General features: G+C 49.6%; 1 protein-coding gene across 2 annotated transcripts in view; it reads right to left on the minus strand.

Annotated features, from left to right (window-relative positions):
• Positions 1–2,298: 2,298 nt before the first annotated feature.
• PPP1R12C (protein phosphatase 1 regulatory subunit 12C) overlaps positions 2,299–20,252 on the minus strand; it is a 32,596-nt gene continuing 14,642 nt past the window's right edge. The window contains exons 7-22 of one of the 2 annotated variants that reach the window (XM_054992950.1): positions 18,541–18,629; positions 17,341–17,483; positions 17,155–17,249; positions 13,948–14,136; positions 11,880–11,974; positions 9,238–9,345; positions 8,547–8,637; positions 8,180–8,317; positions 7,671–7,761; positions 7,193–7,314; positions 6,966–7,024; positions 6,314–6,419; positions 6,088–6,192; positions 5,402–5,452; positions 4,570–4,620; positions 2,299–4,432 (exon numbers count right to left, since the gene is read on the minus strand). In XM_054992950.1, the coding sequence (XP_054848925.1) occupies positions 4,346–4,432; positions 4,570–4,620; positions 5,402–5,452; positions 6,088–6,192; positions 6,314–6,419; positions 6,966–7,024; positions 7,193–7,314; positions 7,671–7,761; positions 8,180–8,317; positions 8,547–8,637; positions 9,238–9,345; positions 11,880–11,974; positions 13,948–14,136; positions 17,155–17,249; positions 17,341–17,483; positions 18,541–18,629 (1,620 nt within the window). In that variant the 3' untranslated portion in view covers positions 2,299–4,345. The remainder of the gene's footprint in view (positions 4,433–4,569; positions 4,621–5,401; positions 5,453–6,087; positions 6,193–6,313; positions 6,420–6,965; positions 7,025–7,192; positions 7,315–7,670; positions 7,762–8,179; positions 8,318–8,546; positions 8,638–9,237; positions 9,346–11,879; positions 11,975–13,947; positions 14,137–17,154; positions 17,250–17,340; positions 17,484–18,540; positions 18,630–20,252) is intronic. The other variant, XM_054992951.1, reaches the window with a different exon arrangement.

Consider the following 20,252-nt stretch of genomic DNA (forward strand, 5'->3'; position numbering starts at 1 on the left):
AAAATGCCTTGCGGTTATTCATTCTTGGGGATCCAGGACTTATAAGTTTCTTTTGGAAGTGTCTCCAGAGAAAAGCTTCAGTTAGGAGCCAGGTGTATTAGGCTATCCTGGAAGCCCTCACACCTGGGACTTCCTTAACTTTTGCCAGTGTGGAATTTTGTTCTGCTCTCTTACATATTCCATTGCAAAGACTCAAGCAGAACTTTCCCCTGGTTCCCTCTCCAGCCCATTTTTCCTAAACATGGATAATACTTCACATATATACATTTTTATGACTTCTTGAACTTCCACTGGATCATGTGGCAAGTCTTGCTTGCCTAAAGCACCTGGCGGGATTTATTCTTCAGGAAACCTTACTTTGAATGCCCTGGCTACCATTGTGTGTGTGACCAAAAGCAGGATGCTGTGCCCCTATGATCTCTGGGGCATAGGGCCGTACTGATTTCTAATTTGCAGGGAGGTGAAGAAGAGGCACATTTCTCAGGCTGAATCCACCACAATTGTGCTATAGCAATTGTTTGCAATTAGACTTTCCTTTGTGCAGTTGCAAACGATTGTTGCATCACAACAGGCAATGATGTCTGGCTGCAGCCTGATACAGTAGCCCTTATTTCCCAAGCCCACCAAAGAAAGCAACGAAGTTTAGACACGTACGATCAGTTACCGACCCAGGAAGGCTATTTACTAGAAGCCTCTGCCCGTGTAGTAAAGAAATAGACATCTGTATGCATCTTTTGAAAGACTGCACTTTGATCTTTCTTGCCTTATAAAAAGGTACCTGGGCTCAGCAGGAAGTGTAGCAGCTCAGGTGTGCTTGCAACCTCACCCTCCCAGTTTCAGGTGTCAATACAACAGGCAGTAAATACAAACGAACAAAACACATTCATACCACATTACTCTCACTTTTCAGCGGTTAACACACCACAGGAATCCAGCCTCATCTGCCTGGGGCATTTATCTGAGCCAAGGTCTGTTGCCTGTGGAAGAGGCAAGGAGAGATTTTGTGTGTCCCTTTACTAGCTGCTGTGATGCCGCTAGAAAATTTGGGAGTTGAAAGTCCAGTGGCAGGGGGCCCAGGTCTGTAGGGCTTATGAAGAGCTGGCCAGAACTCCTGGGTTTTTTTTTTGAGGGATGCTGGAGGCAGCAGAAGGGTGGGGGAACCAGCACTGCAGGGTTCTCTTTCCTGCCGGGAGGACTCACATCTGCTGCCTCACCCTTACCTATGGCGACACCTCCCAGCTTTGGTATCCTTACCAACAGGTTAGATTTGGCCTGAGGAACACGAACGAGGGAGTGGCAAAGGCCAGCAGCTCTCATTTTAGTCCAAAAAGAGCCTGAGTCACCCCTAGGGGGACATTCTAATCTGATGATTTCCCTTTTGTTTGTTTGGGGGGGGGAGCGATAGCACAATCATTATGTAAACTTATGGCAAAAGTCCTGACGTTAACAGGCCCAGATAGTGAAAGTGTTGCTTGGGGTTAATTAGCAAATAAGCTGATCAAAGCCCTTGAGGTGGAAACTGGGCATCTTGTGAAGGGGAGAGAGAGGAAGCTGGGTTAGAGAAACGGCCTCCAACTGATAGCCAGGTAGAAAAAGGCTCCACCACTGGGAACAAGCGTGGCTACAAAAGACAGATTAAGAGAGGAGGAGGTGTAAACCAAGAGCTTGCATGAACGAAACCAGAGGCCAGCATTAGGAACTGGGAGACCCAGGCACCGTAAAAAAAAGGAGAATGTCAAGTTCCCAAGACATCACACTCACAGTTCACTGGGAGCACAAAAATGCCGATTTCTAGGGGATCCAAGTAGTTAAATTTATACCTTCTGGCACAGAAACTTGGGTGGGTGGGGTGGGAGACAAAGGATCGGAAACTCGGCTTTAGTTGCATTCCATGGCAATTCCAAGCAGCTTATGATATTGACAGAGTGAACACACTGTTCCAAGGCATATTTAGTGGCGGAGAATCGTCGCCTTCCCTAGTGGTCATGATCGTTATTCCAGGTTAATTAACCTGGAATGAATAGGCGAATTCTTGAGCAGGGAGGAGTCTATTACACATTTTTAACACTGCCTTTCCTTTCAGGAGCTGGCGCACTTTTAAAAATTCCTCACAACTCTGTATGGTAGGTTAAGAGCAGTTGATGTCTACACAGCGTGCTTGATGGCTTTTAATCCAAGCCTCCCGGCCCAAACTTTGCATATTCTACCCATTACTGCACCACAAGCATTAAACACTCAGGCATCAATTGGGACTTCCTGGCATATTATGAAATAAACACATACATCTAAGGCCCACTATTTTTTTAAATATTTTTTTAATTATATTCAAACACGGTAATTTCAATTCCCTGTTCTTTAAAACAAATGGCAGCTGAGCTGCTGAATAAACAAGTACAATATAGAGACTTCTTTGGAAAAAAAATACTCATGCGATATTGCACATTTAAGTTTTTTCTGCATTTTTCTTCTTGTATTTTGTTGGCGATGCAGCCATATAGAAAATACTTCTGTTATGTACAGATATGTTGGGGAGGGGAAGTTGTTTACCAACTGGGACAAGTGGAGGAAAGAAGTGTGTGGGGGTGGGGAGGAGATGGCAGAAATGGGGAGGGAAGAACTCTTTCTTTTGGCAAAGGAATCTTGGCTCATGATAGCGCAGGAAAAAAAATACACACAGGATTTTCAGGTTAGTACTTTGGACCCGTTTTTCTTGGAATTACTTGTAGCCCTCAGTTTCTCTTGGAAGTACTGCTAGCCCTCAGTTTAAACATTGAAAATATTTGATTGTGTGCATGCAGGAAGAGGAATGTAGGAGAGCCACAAAAGCTAGAAACCCACAAGTCCTCGAGGGAAGCAGAGGAGTCCGAGGAATTGGGCGGGAGTAGTCAAGAAGCAGCTTGGGAAGGCTGAAAGAGTGGCCACCCTGGCTGTGGGGAACTGATACCCAGCCTGTAGCATGTTTGCTCTCTCTCCCTTTCTCTGTCCCCAGGGCCAAAGATGTCTGGGGAATCCCGTGACTCTGGGCTGGGTGATGGCATCAGAGTGTGGTTGTTGGGCAGAAGGCAGGAGAGCCACGGGAGGGCATCCCTTGCTTTGGCCTTGTCCCCGGTTTAAGCAAAAAGGGATAGCTGGAGCCAGGCCTACCTTTGGACTTGCCAGAGCTTAGGAAGGGACAAAAAGACTTGTGGTCTGAATATCAGGACGATAAGGGAAGTGAAAATGGCAGCATCTCTTTCTCTCTCCCCCTCCCCTTCCCTAATGGCTGAAAAAGGCAGGGCAAGGAGCCAATGTAGCCACACCTTTGCAGTACTCCCGCCCCCTCCCATTATGGCACTTGAATCCACAGCCAATCATATCTTGGCTCTTGAAATGATTATCCCTTCTCCATTGCCCTTCAGAGATGACCCCCCCTCCCCCAACCTGGCAGGCAATCGTGGTAGACCAGTTTTGCATCCAAGGGGCACTCCCCCTCTTACACTGGACCAAACCGTTCAGGGCATCACATAGCCTGAGAGTCAGGTTGTTCTCACACACACATCCTGCCCTCCTGGGTTGCTGCCGCCTGATCAGTTTTGAACCGTCTGCTCAGTTTTCTAATTCCTGGGACAGCTGCCAACCTATACTCTACAAAAACTTGCTACCAGGTGCCACCTCCCATCACGTGCTGTGAAGATGCAGCACAGTTGGATGGTCAAAGCGTCGTTTGGCAGGGGACTCTCAGCCAAGGGTGGAGATGATTCTGTCCTCAGGCTGCAGTCTGATGCTACCTCTAGAGGGCAGCACTACAACCACCACTTGTCTAGGGAGGGGGCTTCCTTAAAAAAAAAAAAAAGGGAAACTAAGTCTGTTACTTTGCTTCCAAATCTTAAAAATCCTTAAAACCCATTGGTCTCGCCTCCCTGCAGTCAAGAAAACTGCACTGACCTACTCTTCTGAGCACCCTGAAACACTGGCTTCTATCATACCACTCCCCTGGTGTATTAAAAGGAAAACTTAAAAAGCAAATAAAAAACATCACGTTAAGGAAGCCACAAAATAAATACTGTCTCTGGGAAGGAAAAAGAAAGCAGGGAGGAGAAAGAAAAGGACAGGGGAGAGAGAAGAGGTTGAGACATCACATCTGATGACAAACGTGGCCCTGCGTGGCTAGGGGAGGGGAAAGGTGTCTGATTGGCTGGAGCTTGCAATAGCCTGCATTTGGAGTGTCCGGGTGGTGGCGAGGGGAGGTGTCCGCCCCACATCCTTGCATCTCTCTCCTGTCCCTCCTGAAGATCTGGTAGACAGAAGGGTGGATGGTGGAGTAAGGCCCCTACTTTGTTGCAAACTCTGGGGGCGGCAGCGGCGGTCACTTGGAGAGCTTGCTGATTACACGGATAAGAGCGGCGTTTTCGTCTTTAAGACGCTGGTTGTCAGCCTTCAGATCTGAAAGAGCCTGTGGAGAGAATGAAGAACAGACTCAGAGGCCTTCTGCACTTGGGAGAAGCTTTCTCCCTCTCCCTGACTGGTCTTTAAAGAGACCACACCACCGGGGATGAGACACGGGGACCCATCTAAGAAGGTGGGAATTACCTTCAACTCTTCCTCCAGCTCTGCAGCTTTCCTCTCCAAGGCTCGGCGTTCCTTGTGGGGAGAAGCAAAGAAACAAAAGGTGAGGGTGGAAGGGAAGGAAGTTCTAAAACAGTGACAAGGCAAAAAAGTGGATTCAAGCCTGAATTCTCCCTAAAAGCAAAAATGACTATCGGACTTTGGTCACATCATGAGAAGACAAGACTCTCTGGAAAAGACAATCAAAGTTGAAGGCACTAGGAAAAGAGGAAGACGCAACATGAGATGGATTGGCTCAGTAAAGGAAGCTACAGCCTCCATTTTGCAAAATCTAAGCGAGGCTGTTAATGATAGGATGTTTTGGAGGTCTTCGGTTCATAGAGTTGCCATAAGTCGGAAGCAACCTAACAACACATCACTTGCTCGCTCACTCCACCAAACCCAGCCTCTACAGAACAGGACTTCACTGCAACGAGGAGCATCTTTATCTAGAGTGCACCAATGTGCTTTATAAAGCAAGAGAATACACTCAGGGTCTCTTCATAAACCTTCCTGGTTAAGAACACAACACTCCCTTGCTGCATCGGACCAAGGTCCTCCAAGTCCAACATTCTTTGCAAGAATCCCAGTAAGCTCTTGGTGGTCTGCTGGAAAACGGACCAGTATTCCATTGGTGAATCACATCCACCTTCTTGCCCTTTGCTACGGAACACAAGGATTGGTGTAACTCCTCCCATCCATCAGGCAGCAGCAAAGGGGGATGGACATTCTACTGTCGTAGAGCGGCCACATTCCCAGAATTCTGCAGCCCTTTGCAAATGGTAGGGGAAAGAGAGAAGTGGAAACAGGTACTTACGAATCTCTCCAGCTCGAGGAGAGCTGGCCGCTCAGCAAAACGCTCCTGTCTCTGAGAGGGAACAGAACAAAACACACCATTAGTGGGTGAAGTGTTCAATTAGGATCTGGAAGGCCCAGATTTGAATCCTCACTCAGCCATGGAAGCTCACTGGGTGACCTTGGGCCAGCCTAGCCTACCTCACAGGGTTGTTGTGAGGATAAAACAGAGGAGAGGAAAACAATGTGGGTAGCTTTGGGTCCCCATTGGGGAGAAAGGCAGGGTATAAATGAAGCAAATAAATGAACATACACACCTCAGTGAAACAACAAAGTGTAACTAGGAAGGATAACAGTGGTGGTAATAAACATTTATAACAGAGCATTTCAAAGGATTTAACTGCCTCGGGTATATCCATAACCCTCACAAGAACCCTGTAAAGTACGCTGTATTATTGCCCCCATACTGCAGGCAGAAGGTGGAGAGAAACATCAGCCTGGCTGAAGCCTCCAGTGAATGTATGCCAGAGACCAGATATGAACCCGTAACTTCCTGGAACATGTGTGATTACCGTCAAAGATACTCCAGTTGGGCATTTTTCTACCCCACCGGTTTGGACAGAGAGAATGACTGTTTCCACTGCAGAACTACCCGCTGTATTCTGCCCCACCATGCCCCCAGCCTGCCCACCCCAGGTCCGTTTGTACCTGGGTCACTCTTTCCAGCTCCAGCTTGACTTGGGTCAACTGCAGCTGTGCCTCCTGCAGCTGCTCCTTCAGTTTTTCATTCTCAATCAAAAGATCTTCATACAGCTTAGGGACAGACACACACAGAGTAGGCACCGAGGTCATCATAACAGCCACATCCCCAACTCTGTCTCCCTTGGAAACAGTTCCCGCCTCCCTCCCTCCCACAGAACCCATCTCCACTAACTTTCTTGTAATAGTGATCAGGTTCCTCTTTGCAGCCCAACGCGCTGTTTCGGCTCTGGCAGCTGTAGGGAGCTGTCCGGTTGGGCAGGACGCTGTTCAAGTGTTCACTGAAAAGAGAGAGCATGTCACGGAGGGGGGACCCTTCGAGGGCGCCTCACTCTCTGCAATTCAGGCAGGTAGCACGATCCATAGAGACTTGGCTTAAGATGTGCAGAAGCGCCCTTAATGGACTGAAAATAAAGCACGCAAAGCGATCGAAACAGTTATAAACTGATTTGCAAATTGTCACTGGATCTTGCAGCTTATTTTCAGCACAAAATAAATGTAAAATTCATATAACGTGTATGTTTTGTAAAAATATTGTGAATATGGGTCCTACTTACTATATTTTTGGTCTGGGGATCTCATGATTGTCCCTGCTTCTTAACCGCTTTGGAAAGTAGGTGATGCAGAGTGACTGTCCCAAGTTCACCCTGGTGGGCTGCTTGGCTAAGAGGGGATTTAACTACACTGGCTCTACTTCAGGTGTAATTGAAGGAACCACCCCACTCCCAGATCCCATATGCCTACCTGTGTAGCGAGTGTCTCCTACACTGCCTTTAGAACAAGATTTGGAGGAGAGAGTAAGTGCTGAATTTCCAAAGGGAATCTACCTGCCATGTCCTGATGGATCTTCATTGTTGACTTGCTCAACATCTTCATCATCCTCACCCTGAAGGAAAGGGAGGAGACTTGAGGTTCATGCTGCCTCCATGATCTGGGCAGTCAGCCACAGAGTTCTTCATAATGTGGCCACACAGCGCCCCCCACTGGTAGTTGAAGCTCAGCTCTTGGCTGATCACAGCCTAGCAGCCCCTACTGAACTTCCTCATGTATTCACCTCTGAGTTGCCCCCCAGCCCACTGATGCGTCTCTCCCTCCGGCCTTTCCTGCGGTCACGGATAGCCAGCCGGTTCCGGAAATCCGAATCCGCCTCGGAGCTTGTTTCATCAGGTTCTGAGCCTGCAGAACAGAGAGGGCAAGGTATGTAGTCCGAGGCAGAGACAAAGTTCTCTGTCGGGGGGCAGGAGATTTTACAAAGGCAGTTCAAGGAGCCCCCGTCCGGCACTGAGGAGGGTGAGGCAGAAGCCAGGGGACAGGAGGGGACACAGTGTGCGGCAGGAGAACTAAGAAGGGACCATGGTTGCTTTGGGATGCAACAGACTCAGCCTTGTAGCGAACACATGGTGGAGAAAAAGTAGCAGCAGCATAAAATGTGTCGGAAGTCAAAGGGACGAGAAAAAAGAAAATGTCACAGTGGTATAAATGTCACTCTGTCCCCAGTTAAAATGAGTAAATACGGAAGTTGGGGGATTTACCTTTTCTGGGTTGTGAATTCACCACCAGTGGATTCACAGTATAAACTGAAGAGCTGTCTGAGCTGGGGTGCCGAAACCTCCTAGAAGCATCCTGAATTTAACAACAAGGTGGAAGAACAGTACAGGAGACAGCCTTCAAAATACGATACACTGATTCAAAAAAGCCATCTTTGGAAGGCAAGCAAAAGCTTGCAGTGACTGGAGAGAGCAGGTTGGGACAGATGGGGACCACTCTGCTGTACAGAGATGTGCAAAACACACCAGGCTCTTACCGACTCCAGTGCTAAGAACTGCATGCAAAGAATCTGCACCCTGTGTGGAACCCCTCCCTGCCCAACCACAAAGAGTGAGAAGAGGGGATACTGCTTAGCCTGACACCTAGATCAGACTGTGGTGTTCGAATCTACCCCAGCACCAGGCCTGACTGTTCTGCGGCCTTCTTAGAGCTGTGAGAGGCCTGACCTCCATGCCTGACCCCCACCCCACCCCCCACATCCTGCCATCTCTACCGTTGCCTCTTGGGGCTGCTGCTCTCCATCTTTGTCGAGCTTCTCATCCTCTTTGCTTCTCTGGTCTGAGGCTGCTTTGGCGTCTCCAGCCCGGCCCATGGTCTTCTCGGCCTCTTTTAGATCAGTGAGCGTAACACCCTTAAAGCAACCGAGGCGGGTGAGGGGGTGAAAATAAAATAAACAAATAAATGAACTTTGGTTGTATGGGGAAAACCCCGTGTCAGCCAGGGGCTGCTGCAGGAACAGAACTATACAGTTCTCCAAGCAACACTGATCTACAAACAGCTCAGAGATGCCAATTCTAACTCCCCGCCAGCTTGGTGCTAGCTGGAATTATGGAGCCAGGCTCTCCTGAATCTGCTTGTACCTGCGTGGAGCGCCTGGACTGCCTCATGAGCCTGGAGCGGGCCTTCCTCTGGGATTCCGACTCTTCATCCCGGACTGGCGTCTGGTAGGACCTGCAAGGAGAACAGGCAGGGGAGGCGGCACTGAAAAGGCCTCCCTTCAGACCCTCAATACCCCACCCAATCTCCACCCAGGCTGGCTGATCAGAAAGTCCTTGGCTTTCCAATCACACGCCTGAGACACCCAAAGGTTGCCTGTCCCTCTCATCCCTCCTTGCCAAATTGGCTAGCCAGGGCCAAAGATACGGCATTGACATATTTGAGGTGAAACAGAAACAACAGCCGTGTCCTCCCCTTGGATGCCCTTTATAATTTTATCCAACCTCAGAGGGCAGGAGAGGCCAGCAGAGGGCAGCAACACACAGTTCCAATCATGTCCCCCGCCCCCCTGCCACCCAAAAGCATCTTTGGTATGAGTTTGTTAGTAGTGGTTAAAGCAAAAGGAGCTAAGAACAGCTGTGGCTGCAAGGATTTCTCTCTGGCCCCAAGATGCGGCTGTCTCCTTGACAAAAAGATATGCTCGCATAAATCCAGTGGCTGAAGCACAAAAGCTGAACATTCGAGGAGATCTCTCGTCTTGTAACGAGAGGTAGCCTTCTGACTCAGGGCTCCTAGCTTTCTATACTCTCTGTCCTTGCCCCCACCAGCCCTCACCTTCGGCGGTCCCGGGGATCCGTGCTAGAGCTGATGGCAGTGGAAGAGGGGGGCAGGTGTGGGGCAAGGGCTGTATCTATCTTCATCTGAAGGCCACCTTCTAAGTGTCTGTGGGGAGGGAGTAAGGAGAGAGAGAGAGAGAGAGAGAGACAGACAGACAGACAGACAGAAGGAACGCGCAGGAGAGTATTTAGAGGGGGGCTGGATACAAGCTTCTGATGCCCTCCCCATAAGACATTTCACTTTCAGAAAATTTCCAGTTACCCCAGCCCTCAGCTTCCTAGTACTTCTGCTTTAATCCAGTGGCCCGCCAAAGTTGTGCCAAGCCTCCCCTCCACCCGGGCCCACGGCCAGCACACACCGTTCCAACCCGTCCCCACTTCGTTCAGAGAAAGAAACTCGCCACCCGGCACAGCAGCAAGCTCGGTTTAGTCAGCCAGAATCTATTCAGGCCTTTCATTTATTTGCAAACCAGGCAGACACACAAAACATCTCATTATTTTTCAAAACTGTGTTTGGCCTTCTCAGTTCCATATATTCACCCATCGTGCCCATTTTATAGATGGAAAACAGAGTTGACTGCACTCCCAAAGCCACCTGGCCCATCAGCTAAGCAGAGATTCAAAACTAGGATGCCTGTGTGCAGGTCCTTCAAACTGGGCTATATAGCCTCTTTTGTTCATACCCTTCCAGTAATAATGCAAGGAGAAAGCGCTATACAAACACTTGCGTTTCCAAGGGGCTCTCAGCCACTTTGCATGTGCTGTCCCAAGTCAGCCTTGTAAAGTAGGCGAGTCTCATTAGCCTGTTATTATGGATGTGGGAAAGGGCTGGGGGAGGGGTAGAGGCTCTCTTAAGACCACTGTGGGAGTTTGCAGGTGAACTATAAATGGGAACTGGATGCCTTAGGCATTTTCTTAACCATGATATAACATATTTCCCACCCTACTTTTTGGCTTACGCCAAGGTGGCTAATGCAGATGTAAAAACAAACTGAACGATTAAAACCAGCAAAAAGACCCACACAACAAACCAAATGGATGCAGAAAGCACAACAGAGCAAAGCCATTAAAACAACAGCAGGCATCATCAACCCCCAAGGAGTGAAAGAAATCAAACAAACAAAACCAATCGCAGCAAATACCTGAGCAGCCCAAATGTTCTGGGCCTGATGGCAAAAGGCCATCAAGGAGGGCACGGAGCAGGTTGACCTGGAGAGGGAGTTCCACAGTTTCAGCGCCACTGGCGCAACAGTCTCTTCCATGTGGCCACCCATCCCAGTTTCAGTGGGAATGGCACATAGAGAAGGGCCTGAGAGGCGGACTGTAGCATGGCAGGTATATGCACGTGGCAATCAGTGAGCCTTTTAGCACCTTTGATCTGGACCCTGAAGGGCTTTCACGGTCAAAGCCAGCCCTGTGACTGGGGCCCAGAAGTAAACTGGCAGCCGACAGAGCTGATGCGGTGATGACACCATCTGCTCCATCAGGGCTGCCACATTCCATATGGCTGTGGTTTCTGGATGCTCTTCAAAGGCAGCTCTTACAAAGAGCATGCTACTATTGCCGGGCCTGGATGTAACTCAGGCACAAGCGCGAGTGTGGCTAGATTACTCCTTTCTTGGCAAAGGTGCACCCAGGAAAAGGCACTGCAAGCTCCTAGGCTGAAGTGCTGGGTCCATGAACACGCCTCAGCTGCAGGCTAGGATTTTAAGTGGGAATTGCAACCTGCACCAGCATAGAACCCGTGCCTGTTTCCCGTCATACAGCAAACTAGCGCTCTACCAATAAGGCTGTGGATGCTAGCAGGAAAATAAAAGCAGACCTGGGTTTGGCTGGTCCCAAACTGAGTGATTACAAATAAAGACAAGCTTTACAAATATTTTTGGGGAAAATCATTTAAAAATATTTTAGACAAAATGTTTGGCCACAGAATCTGGCCCCACCCCAACATGCACCAGTAGTGCCAACTGCGTGGCTGCACAAAACAAGAGACAACTGAAAAGGAATGACCTGGACAGAGACATGCAATACATGTATTTTATAGCTGCTGGAAACAGGGTGGTTCTCTTTATAATGGGAAGGGGGTGGGGATTGTTTGGGAAAGATTAGCCTTCATTATTTGACGTACTTTATTTTTCCCTAAGAGAATGGCAAGGCAGCAGCCGCCCCTGGGATTTTCCACATCCTGCTATTCCCTGCGTCTCCAAGCCCACTTGCCTCCACACTTCTTTCCCAAAGAAAGCCGAAGTCTTGGCTCCTCCCACCCCACCTGAGATTCACAGAGATCTGGCAACAGGCCTTCTAGGCTCTGGTCTGCCTGACTCTAACTCCGAGAACCAAGGAATTCCAGAATGCAGCCAGCATTCACTTTCTTCTTCCATGGAGCCAAAGCCTATACAATGAACTCCCATCATCTCAGTTTGGTAGCCTTTGATCTCACCCCTTTCCCGCAGGCAGCTCAATGCACGCCCCCCCCCCCGCCCCCATTCCATTCTTCCAACAACTGTGCAAGGGACAGAGACTCTTCCCAAGGTCAAGTGCACTTTGTGGTTAAATGGGGATTTGAAACTGGGTCTCTCATTCCAAGCCTGACATTATATCCACAACACTGAACTGGCTTGCCCACGGCAGGTTACTCACGCTCTCCGGGGGTCCCGGTGGGGTTCCGTGTCTGGGAGGGCAAATATCCTCCGAGTGGGGGTCGGCGTTACCCGGGCCAGACGTGGTTCTTTGCTCTGTAAGAAGAGAGGAACTGAGGAACGGCTCACAGGGGGTCAAAGCTGTTATTTGTGTTCTGGCCAGGAGGGGGAGCTGCTCAGAGGCCAGCTGGAGACCTGGGAAACTTTGACTTGATTTCAAGCCAGCTATCATGGGCACCTGACCTGGATGGCCCAGGCTAGCCCGATCTCATCAGATCTCAGAAGCTAAGGGTTGGCCTTGGTTAGTAACTGGATGGGAGAACCACCAACAAAGACCAAGGTTACAGTGGCAAACCACTTTTGTTAGTCTCTTGCCTTGAAAACCCCACCAGGGGTCACCATAAGTCAGCTACAACTTGACAGCACTTTCCACCACCATATCATGGGCACAGGTGGTCTGGGAAGGGAGGATTTGAGTGCCTGGACAGTACAGCCAATTCCGGCTCCTTGAACTTCACTAGTGCTTCGTTAGAGGATAGTTTAGGTGGGTAGCCATGCTGGTCTGCAGTAGAACAGCCACTGCTAGTTATGCAGAATAATACATAAGAGCTGGGGCCAGAGAAAGCCAAGTTAAAGAAAAAGGGAGAAACTAAGGGGAAAGGAACAGCACAAAAAGTAGGACATTTAAACCACATCTTCCTTGAAGGCAAGTGATGGCACAAGAGATCCTCCTCACACGAGATCCCCATGCATCCAGCCGCCACTATCGAGCATAGCCCCACTGCACCTAAAGCCCAGAATCTAGCCAACTAGCAAGCAAGGTCACCAGCCACACCCTCTGATGGGCAGAGGCTCCTACCGGGTCACCAGCTGGCTCAGAAGCTGTGCTCCTACTGGCTAACCCTGGGCCAATGGGATTCTTGTTCCACTTCTGTAAGAGCTCCCGGATGTCTTGCTGCAAGTATACGGCCAAGTGAAGGGTGGGGTGGACAGAGAGAGGGAGAGAGAGAGAGAAAGAAGGCAAAGCAGATAGAAATTCATGGCAGTATCTGCCCCTTGGAATCCTGTCTCAAGAAGCCCACCTTGACAGAGTAAGATTTTTCCCGCAATGGAGTTTGCGAAGTTGCTAAATCTGAGCTGAGAAAGTGGAGATAAAAAAGCAAAAGAGGAAGGTAGCAAAAAAGTTCTTCACTCTAAGATAAAAACGAAGTGAGGCTCAGCAGGTCTCCTCTCCTCTCCTCTCCTCCTCCCAAGCCACAGGCTCTTCCTTTCCCATTTCTGTTCCTTCAATCCACTCAAAGCTTCTCGGTATTAGGCTGCACCATGGAAGGTGCCAAGGTCAAAGTCTGGCTGCTTCTTGAGCGGAATCCTTGTGCCCCTTTAAGGCTGACTGTTGGTGACTCCCCAGGGAGGAAAAAGGTTCAAAGCAGGCCCAGAAAAACTAAACTGCCAGATAGTATGCCAGATTTGGCAAATGAAGCAAAAGTGTGCAGTCGCCTGTTCTCACATTCAATTTATTCTGCTTCCACATAGCCCTTTGCCCCCTTCAGTGGACCGTGGAGTACAGGACTCCCTTATGCCCCCTCCCCACTCCCAAGATTTTTCCAGGCACTGTCCGTTTATTTTCAAGTACATCTGTGTAGCTATAGCTGCCTTGTTGGCCCTTAGAAGAGCAGAAAGGTGGGATATGCATTTTGTTAAGTAAATAAAATAAATAAATATGGGCCAGTTACTTGCACTGCTTCTATGATCTCTCCACAGGTTCCCCAGCTGATGTGTATTGCTGTAACTAAGGCACAAATAAGAAGGGCCTGAGACGACCAACACGAAACCTTGCCCTTACATGGTGCCACTGAACACAAACGGATTGCACACAGCACCGGCCATCATAACCTGCTCTTAAGCTATGCAATGTCCAAATATAGAAATAGACCTCGAAGAGGAGGTGTGACTGCCCTTTCACAGCCAACTGAGGAATCTTTTCCTTTGTTCCACTAAGATGCCACCGTGCTGAATTCAAGCACACTGTGGCTTGTCTCCCAGTGGGATGTTTCCTACTATAGGCTTACCTTTTCTTCTGTGTCCAGCCGAGGACTGGATGCCGAGCGCTTGATGCCGCCACCCTCCTTGGCTGCCCCTTCTTCCAGCCTGGCATCCTGCAGCACCCCAAAGCTGCTGGTCTTGCGCAGACTCTGCCTCCAGACTGCAGGGGCTTGTGAGTCCTCTGGCTCCATGGTGCGGCTGCAGCCTCCGGAGAACTGTAAGGTGGAGGAAGTGGGCGAAGGGACAGAGAGAGAGAGAGAGAGAGAAGAGAGGAAGTGGGGAGAAGAAAGGAATGGGATGCGAGTCAGGATGGATAAAGGCTTGGAACAGTGGAGTTGGAGCGGACGAGGGGGATAAAAACCAGACAGAGCTAATGCAGGAGGGTTCTGGCTTGCCCACAGTCACTCATGATCATGACTCCACAGCAGCAAGAACCGCTGGACTCCAATGAACTATGGAGAAGACAAGAGTAGAGATACAGATTCCTTGTGCTGAGGCCCAGTTTACAAGGGCTGGAGGTCAGACACCCAGAGCGCCAAACACGGATGGGGAGGAGTGGAGGGGAAGGCAGAGGAGACTCTTGGGCTGCCCAGGAAACACAGACAGGGCTCTTAGGTTATCTGCAGCAGGGCCCCCAGAATTTGGCACCAGGATGATGACTGGTTTCCTACAGGTGCTCTGGAAGGCCACCACTCGGCCTCAACTGTTTCTAGGCTGCCTGAGACTATTCAGTGGTGAGAGAAAATTACTCTGCCCGGGCTGTGAGACAATTCTTACTTCACAAGCCATTCAAACAGATCTGGGAGCTAAATTCCATCTCAATGGAATCAATGGCATTGCAGCCGTCCTGCTTTCTCACAAGATGTAAAAACGTGAAAGTTGCTCTCCCCTCTCCTGCATCATGTACGTGCAACATGAGCTAAAAAGAAACTGCTTTTCCCCCTAGTCATTGTTAATATACAGCTCACCAAGAATGACCGAGCAAGGGCTTGTACGGTTGTTTTGCTCCAAGCACAACCATGCCATGATGGAAGGGAAGATGCAGACTGCCAGGAGTTAGCCAGAGGCCGCCCACCATCTCAGCCCAGCGGCCCTTCAACAAGAAGCTGCCCAGCGCTGTCCCCCTCCAGTAACTTTGTGCTGTTCAGATTCACACAATGCAGAGGAATTTGGACTGCTTTCAAAAGCAGGGGTCATGGCAGGTGAGAGCTGGAAAGCAGTCTTTTCAGAGGGGGAGCAGAGCTTCTCCAGAACTTTGCATCAGGTCCTGTGCTGGGGAACAGAGGGCTGGAGCTCTTTTCCTAACACAATGCACCACACCATCCTGTTCCCAGAGAAACGTTGCCTTGGCTAGCGGGCTTCTCCATTCGAACTGAGTAGGTGCACAGAGCCGCAACCGGTCCAGTGTGAAAGCTCATTCAGAGGTCGTTTCCCCAAGGTCCTGACCCAATTCACCAGTATCTAAATCAAGGAACCCAGGAGCTCTGCTGCAACCCACTGGATTTCCTCACTTAGGAAGCCTGCAGAAGAAGACACCCTCCCCTTCCCCTTCTGATATACACCCCCCAAAATAAAGAAAGCAAGGCATGGGTGTGTCCAAGGAAAGCAACAGGATCTTCCCAAATCAGTACACTGAGAACCCAGCAGTGCCACCATTTTAAAAAGTGAAGGAGTGCTAGGCAACATGGTAGCTGGAAGAGTTCCCCACAATCGCCAGGAAAGGCCATCAAACCCCAGGGTTTGGGGCCACTTATCCTGCAGGTTCGATAAAACAATCTTAAGACCACCCGCTAAGCCCATCTGATCTAGAAACAGAATTCAGCTTCCTGGGTAAAAAAAAACTGTAAACCAGTGCTCCCTCTTAATGGTGAAAGAATAGAGGCATCGGATACGCTTTGGAACACGTGAAGCTGCTGAATGCTGAGTCAGATCACTGGTCTATCGAAGTCATACTGTCAACTCGGACGAGGAACAGCTCTCCAAGATCTCGGCTCAAGGCCTTCCGCACCATCTGTTAGCTCAATCTCTTTTAACTGGATATGCTGGGGACTGAATCTGGGACCATTTGCACGCAAAGGAGATAGTCTACAAATGAACCCCAGCCCCTCTCCTTCTCCCACTCACTGCAGCTTCCTCTCCCTTCTCGGGCACCAGAATGATCCCTGTCTTGCGCAAGCTTTGCCTCCACATGGAAGGCCCAAGAGGGCTCGGGATGGGCAGCACAGGAGCGATGAAGCCAAACTGCGACTGGGGGAAACGAAGCAAAAGGTTGGATGGAGTGCAGTCAAGCGATGGATGGAAGGGAGAGGATGCAAGGAGGGCAGGAGGAGAAAAAAGACAGAAAAACAAAAAAGTCCAAAGTATTTCACGCAACACGGAGAGAAATGACATGCAGTGGAAAGAACTGCCCAGCAGGCACCAGGACAGAGTGAGAGAGCATGAATAACGTCTGATCAGCACATCACCGTAGCCTGTTTGGGGAGGCCTCCACATCATCAGCCGCACCCATGCCAGCATCCCAAACAGGACAAAGGGCAACCCTCTCCTCCCCATTGTTAGCAAGCTACAGCAGGTTAATCAGGCATGCAAGGTGAAGGTGCTGGTGTGTCAATGGAGAAGTTATCAGCGTGAATTCAGCACAGAGCTGAAGGAAGAAATCATGCAAAGATCCATGCAAAGCCAATGGGTGGGGGGGAGGATGTCTCTAAAACAAAGCAAGTTCTGAAAAGGAGAGCTATGATCGTTCTAGAGCCTAGGTCCCAGGCTCCCAGTTTCACTGCCCAGCTCCACAGTACCAGGTTCCCAGGACAGCTTTCCCCACTCCAAACCTAGGTGGGGCTCCACCATTTCCTCTCCTCCAAAAGAAGGTGTGGTTACAGTTGCTAGGCCAGATCTTCAGCTTCATTCCAATGACAGGGAAGATACAGGAAGGTGTGAACACACACAGAGTGAACCAGCCTCTAGACCGGCATCCCATGGGATGAAGAGTGGAAAAGCTACTGCAGCCTCTCTTGAAATGCTTTGTGCCTGCCATCTTCACAAGCAACTCTGACGCAGGCTTGTTTGTGAGAGTGCACATGGCTGGTCCGTGATGGGAGGCCAGCTGCCGTAGCTGTCACACCAAGCCCTATACTGTAAAAGGAAGTTGGGGCAACTGGCAGAGGCGCCCACTGCCCCCCTTCAACTCTGGCTGGTCAAGGGGTTTCTGCCAGTGCAGAGAAGGAAAGCCTTACCTTCTGCGTCGCAGGACTGGGAGGGACCGGACTGACGGGGGGCACAGAGACTCCATTCACTGCACCGCTGTCTGTTGGGGGGCTCGTCTTTGCCTCTGTAGGGGACAGAAAGTTGTTATTTATTCAGTCTGTTACCCTAGTCTTCCTATGCTCTGGATCGAGAGCTCACTTTGCCGTCTTGCCTACCGCTGGAATTTGGAGCCTCCTCTCCATCCGAGGCTGAGCTGGTCTCCTCCTCCCCGACAGCAATGGTGCCCAAAGTCTTGCGTTCTTTTGATTGGTCCTGAACAGAGATCTTCTCCTTGCTGCTCATGCGACATACAGAACTCCTGGAAGGGGAAAGGGGTAGATTGGAAGGAGAAGACTGCACAAAAACTATACTTACCTCCCTTCCTGCTCCACTTTTACCTGTAAAAACTCAGTTACAGACAGAACCATCATTACAAGGCTGAAAGTTTCAGGTATGTCCATGACCTCTCCATGCCAACAGCCACAGCTTCTTTACTTTTCATCTTATTTCAGCTATTGCTACTTATTGCATTTTTATCCTGGTTTAAAGAAGAAGGGCTTGTAGGTTACATAGATCTAGTCCGGCATTGCTCTCTCACGCCTTGCCCTTTGCCCTCTTACGTATGGCAGAGGCACATGTGTCACTCCCTCGTGGGCATGTTACTTTGAAGTTTGAACTAAGCTGCGCCTTGGTTTACTTAAGGTCTGAGAATGCCTCAGTGATCTGTCACTGAATTAACGGCATTTCCAATTGAGGCAACTTTGAGTGAACTGATGCTTCCTGCCCAAAGAATTTGCTGTGCTGCAAATGTTTGTGGAATAACAGGCTCCTGTAATTGGTACTCATTCAGTGTGTGACCACAAACAGTGGAACTGCAGGACCCGACATCTGCAATTTGTAACAGTAAACATTTCTGCAGGAAACTGAGCCGAGGCCATTCCTGTCCTCCAGTCAAGCTCAAGGCATGCCAAATAAAGCTTTCTCTAAACTTGTTTGGCAGCTTCCACTCGTGGGATCTGTTTTCATACCCATGACCCTGGTGCTAAACCAGAAACCACATCTCAAGAGTAGACAGTTGAGAGAAGACAAGCCCTTGGTGCATATATACATTTAGGAAGGAACTTCTGAAACTGCCTTCTGAGTCAGGCAACTGGTCTATCTAAGCTCAGTATGGTCGAAACTCTGCCTGGCAGCGACGCCCGTGTCTCAAGCAGAGAAAGATCTTTTCCGACACCTGACGCCAGGGATTAAACCTGGGACCTTGTGCATGCACATCAACCCACCTTCAGTTCTCTTGGAAATAACCCCCCAGCGTGGCCTTTATCGCGTGTTTTCAGGAACAGAAGGGCAACGTCATCCTGTCTCCCCCCACTCACCTTCGGTGCTTGCTTGTGTACGAAGGAGGCTGCTCCAAGCTGGTGTCAATCAAAGCTTGCCTCAGGTGTGCTTCCTTCTTGCTGCGTAGCTACAGTGAGAGAAGAGGGTCAGTCTGCCACTGAGGCAAGGGGAAAAGTCACATGAGCCTACTGAGACCTTTGCAGACCAGAGGGAGGGGAAGTTCCAGGTTTGGGGACTGGCAGGCACACCTTTTCTGTTCTTCTTGCAGCAGCTGTTTCGAGGTGGAAACTGCAGGCCAACCACAACTCCCATCAGACAAAGGACTTGCCCACTTCCTTGAAAGATGGGGCTGGTGCCACATTGGGGAATGGTGTTCAGATGAGTGAGTTTTGCAGGATCAGAATATTTATACCTCACCTTACATTGTTTGGAAGCAGAGATAAGGTCATCATCCAGTTATTTTACAGCTGCATAAATTTGGGCCTTCTGCTATCGGAAAAATCCTACTTCTCTGTGGATCCCATGCTGGCTCTCTCCAGTTAAGAAAAGCCAAGTGAGGAAGGGGAAAAATTGTTTAGGCTGGTCTGATCCCAGTTCATAGCTGGCAGAAGCAGTGCAGCTAATGGGCAGGAGGGCAGCCTTCTATTCCCTTGGGGCTCAAGCGCTCACCTGCCTAGAGCACTGAGAAGGGAGGAGCTGGGCATCACAAGAAGGCAGGAAACTGCCTTATACCGAAATCAGACCCTTGGTCTGTCGAGGTCAGGACTGTCTGCTCAGACTAGCAGTGGCTCGCCTGCAGAGGTCTTTCACATTACCCACTACCTGGTCCTTTTAACTGGAGGTGCCAAAGACTGAACCTAGGACCTTCTGCGTGCCAAGCAGATGCCATGACACTGAGCCCCAGCCCTTCCCTGGCAAGGGCTGTCTTAGAGAAGCCCATGCTGCGATTTTAGCAACATTGGCCTCAGAGCTCAACTTAAGTGGACAGGCAAGTCCAGTTAAACCCTGGGGTCACTGCTGTTCCAGCAGCTCTTGCTGCTCCTGGTGGCTGCTAGAACAGCACACAAAAAAGCAGTGAAAGCTGCATAACTAGAACTGTATAGATTTTAAAAATCTTTTAAAGAACAAAAGTAACATCTGCACAACTGCAACCATGATGAGCAAAGATCAAGTTATGCAAAACAGGCTAACAAGGGCAATTTGGTTTGTGTGTGCAGCCTGCAGAATTTACTTTTCCTTATTATTTCTTATTTTATGTTTACAGTGCGCAGAGCTTCAGAGTAACAATCTGACAGCTGGACCCTGCCCCAAAGAGTGGACAGTGTAAAATCCACCATAGAGTTGAAAGACGACAGAGATGAATGGCGGCATTCTTTTTTTTTTTTTTAGTGCACCTACACACAGACATGGCGGAGACAAGTGCCAAACTGCGAGAAGGCTTAAAACTGAAAACGACAACAGGATGCTTTCTCGGTTCAAGGATCTTTGCTGTGCAACAGATTTCAAGGTGCTTCTGTGTGCACCAAAGGCCTTTCACAGGCATTAGCCTCACGTACAGTAGCTATGTACATTTCACAGTTTCTACTTGGGGATATGAGCCCTGTAAGTTCCCCTCCTTCCCACCCAGCTCCCCAAACTGGAATCTCCAAGCTTTCCCAATGAGGCCTCCAGATGCTGTGAGCTCCACACAGCAGGGCAGGAGCAAAGGCTCCAGGCACTGGGAGCTCTCTGTGGAGGTGTGAGAAGAGCT

The sequence above is a fragment of the Eublepharis macularius genome, chromosome 12 (genome assembly GCF_028583425.1).
Source record: "Eublepharis macularius isolate TG4126 chromosome 12, MPM_Emac_v1.0, whole genome shotgun sequence".
In the NCBI taxonomy this organism is placed as follows: domain Eukaryota; kingdom Metazoa; phylum Chordata; class Lepidosauria; order Squamata; family Eublepharidae; genus Eublepharis; species Eublepharis macularius.